Source organism: Adiantum capillus-veneris, chromosome 7 (genome assembly GCF_014529385.1).
Source record: "Adiantum capillus-veneris isolate H3 chromosome 7, ASM1452938v2, whole genome shotgun sequence".
Classification (NCBI taxonomy): Eukaryota; Viridiplantae; Streptophyta; class Polypodiopsida; order Polypodiales; family Pteridaceae; genus Adiantum; species Adiantum capillus-veneris.
The window spans coordinates 165,434,105-165,436,799 of NC_140937.1; the positions used below are offsets into that span (position 1 = coordinate 165,434,105).

Genomic DNA, 2,695 nt, shown 5'->3' on the forward strand with positions numbered 1-2,695 from the left:
AATTTCTAATAACTTTTCCTCAAAAAATTTATTCCATTTTATATATTTTTTCCTTTCTTGAAGGGCAAATTTATTCTGTTGGTTATACTTATTTCTAAATACAAAATTCTCATTTTCTGTGTGTACTATTTTCTTGTTCTGGCATTCAATGTATTGAGCTGATTTTCTTTTATTTGTTCTCTTATTTATTGGAATAAGAGGTTCGTAATGTCCCTCTTTTCCATATTCATCATGAAAAAGTACATTCAATATTTTATTATTGCTCACGAAGGTTGTATCAAATAATATTGTATGATAAGATGAGCCCCATACATTGATCTTTAATTTGAGAGCTCGTGCAATCCAATATAGTATAACTGCATCTCCCCATAAACCACCTAGAGATGATGGTAGTATCATTCGTTGAAGATATTCTTCTACAGTCTCAATACCATGAGTTTCTTTGTAGAAAGAATGGTGCTAAATGGATTTGTATTGTTTCAATAGCTACGGGATCGTTTTTATGAAGACTTTCAACTAGATCAGTGACGCTTCTGTGTCTTAGCTCTTCGCTTCTGATAATCAAATGTTCTTGTGTATTTTCATAGTTAAGCAAGAATGCAATAGAGTCAAACATACAATCACCAACATTAAAATTAAAATCTTTCACTGTTTGCAAATCACAAAAGCGGGGATAAAATGTAGTAGTTTCTTGTGTCAGTATATTTTTGTGGTTAGTAGTACAAGCAGGTCGGTATGGGACTCAGGGCTCAAAATGTCCAATATATGCAAGTCGATCATCGTATAGTATATGTAAAGTTCTATTAAACTCAGACGAGTATGTAATATATGTTTTGTGTGAGGTCTTGGACCATAGTGTTACACTCTTATTAAATAAGCGAGAAAACCAAAATATAAAAAAGTGGTCTCCCCATAAACCTCCAGTCGATGCTGGTAGTTGCATTTTTTCAAAATATTCATTTAAAGAGTAGACATTGTGCAAAGTCAACAAGATATCAAGCGACAAAAAAGTTTTTAAACATTTTAGGGCTTCATTATTATACTTATGTAAAGAAGATATGAAGCTATTAATGATAGTTTTTCGTAGTATAGTAGAGGAGGCTGTGTTATCCAGTAAATAACTAAGAGTATTGAACAAGCAATCACCAAGTACATATATATAATCTTTCGAACATTCTAATCCTGATTCAAAATATGTACAGTTTTTATACAGTAAGCTGTCAGCCATTTGTCTTATAAATTTTTGATAGTTTTTACAAGGAAGTAAAGTTTGTCTATGTGTAAAACGTCTGTGTTTTATACAAAATAACCAAGTCCATGTACAAGTATATATTTTTTTTTGGCTTCTCTCAGAATGTCTAATACTCAAAACTGTTCGCACCAAGTCCCTGTAAAAGTAGGAAAAACATTATTTCACAGTAAAAGTGGTGACCATGCATCTAGTAACGGAAATGAATACCTGAATTTACATTTCCAGTGAGCATGCTACAGACTCCTGAAGAAAGGAACATAAAAACGTGAGAGGTTTTAACAAAAAAATACTTTTTTGTAAAAATATGCCAATGACGATATATACCTGTGATGATTCAGCAATTTTAATCTTTTTGAAAGATCCTCCTTTGTAATCTACAACATCATTTGCATTATTTATCTTGAAATGGCCTTGAATACGTGCAGTAATGACTTTCTTGTAAAATTATTTCTTGTGGTTTTGAAAGAATGTGTCGATTGCTTCGTTTATATCAAGGAGCTTCATGACCCAGTCATTTATTACAGAAACATTCATACAAATCTCATCACTCTGAATTGTCCCAGTCAAGTATGGGACAGGCTTCGCTCGAGTATTTCTGGAGCATCGTGTACAATATAATTCGGTTGTGCTAGTATTAGGCATAGAGTAGAAACTATCTTGGACTCTGCAGCTACAACATTCACATCCGAAAACCAAACAACCATTCACCTGTACAAATAACAATGCTTCAAGTTTCGCATGTATATGTATATGTAGAGGAGTGTGCATATATATGTGCGTATCTTTTTTTTTAAGTGTTTGAGTATAGTATGTGATACTGTAAATTACCTCTTTTAACATTTTCCAAAAATCGGCAACGTTCTTTAAATGATGTTTGCAGTCGTCGTCAGTAACAGGGACTGCAATCGAAGATGTGCGAAATTGCAAAGACCGTTTGCCTCTATATGAACTAGAGAACAAATTTTTGAGCACGAACATTGCGTACTTTTTATTGTTAAACTCATTTAAAATAGTGTTTCGATCTTCTTCACATCCACTCATGAAGACAACCTTCATAAATATATTTTCCAGAGAACATCGATCAGGTATATATAATATTGGCTACTCGCTGTATAAAATTGAATCTAGTACTTACATCATGCCGATCATATTCATTCACGCCATCTGCAAATTGTATATGGAAAATGGTTTTATCTTTGCCTGTAACTTCTGGCCCTCCATCTTGGATCACTACTGCAGAGATTGTATCTTCTTTCTCAATATGTTCTGAAACATGAGTCAACTCAACAATTTTTGCATTCGAGAAGAACGTAATTTCTACGTTCTTAACTGGGAGTTTCTGTATCACTGTATTATTGTCAGGGACAATAATTACTGGAGCATCGCCTTTGTTGTATGGAGGCTTTTTTAGCTAGATCAAAAAATGCTCTATCCTGATCCATG

At 33.2% G+C, this 2,695-nt stretch overlaps 1 protein-coding gene across 1 annotated transcript in view; it reads right to left on the reverse strand.

Moving 5' to 3' along the window:
• Window positions 1-1,470: 1,470 nt before the first annotated feature.
• The window catches only part of LOC147454990 (uncharacterized), a 28,407-nt gene continuing 27,182 nt past the window's right edge, over window positions 1,471-2,695 (reverse strand). The window contains exons 4-5 of the mRNA XM_086516843.1: window positions 1,577-1,626; window positions 1,471-1,495 (exon numbers count right to left, since the gene is read on the reverse strand). Of these exons, the coding sequence (XP_086372969.1) occupies window positions 1,486-1,495; window positions 1,577-1,626 (60 nt within the window). The 3' untranslated portion in view covers window positions 1,471-1,485. The remainder of the gene's footprint in view (window positions 1,496-1,576; window positions 1,627-2,695) is intronic.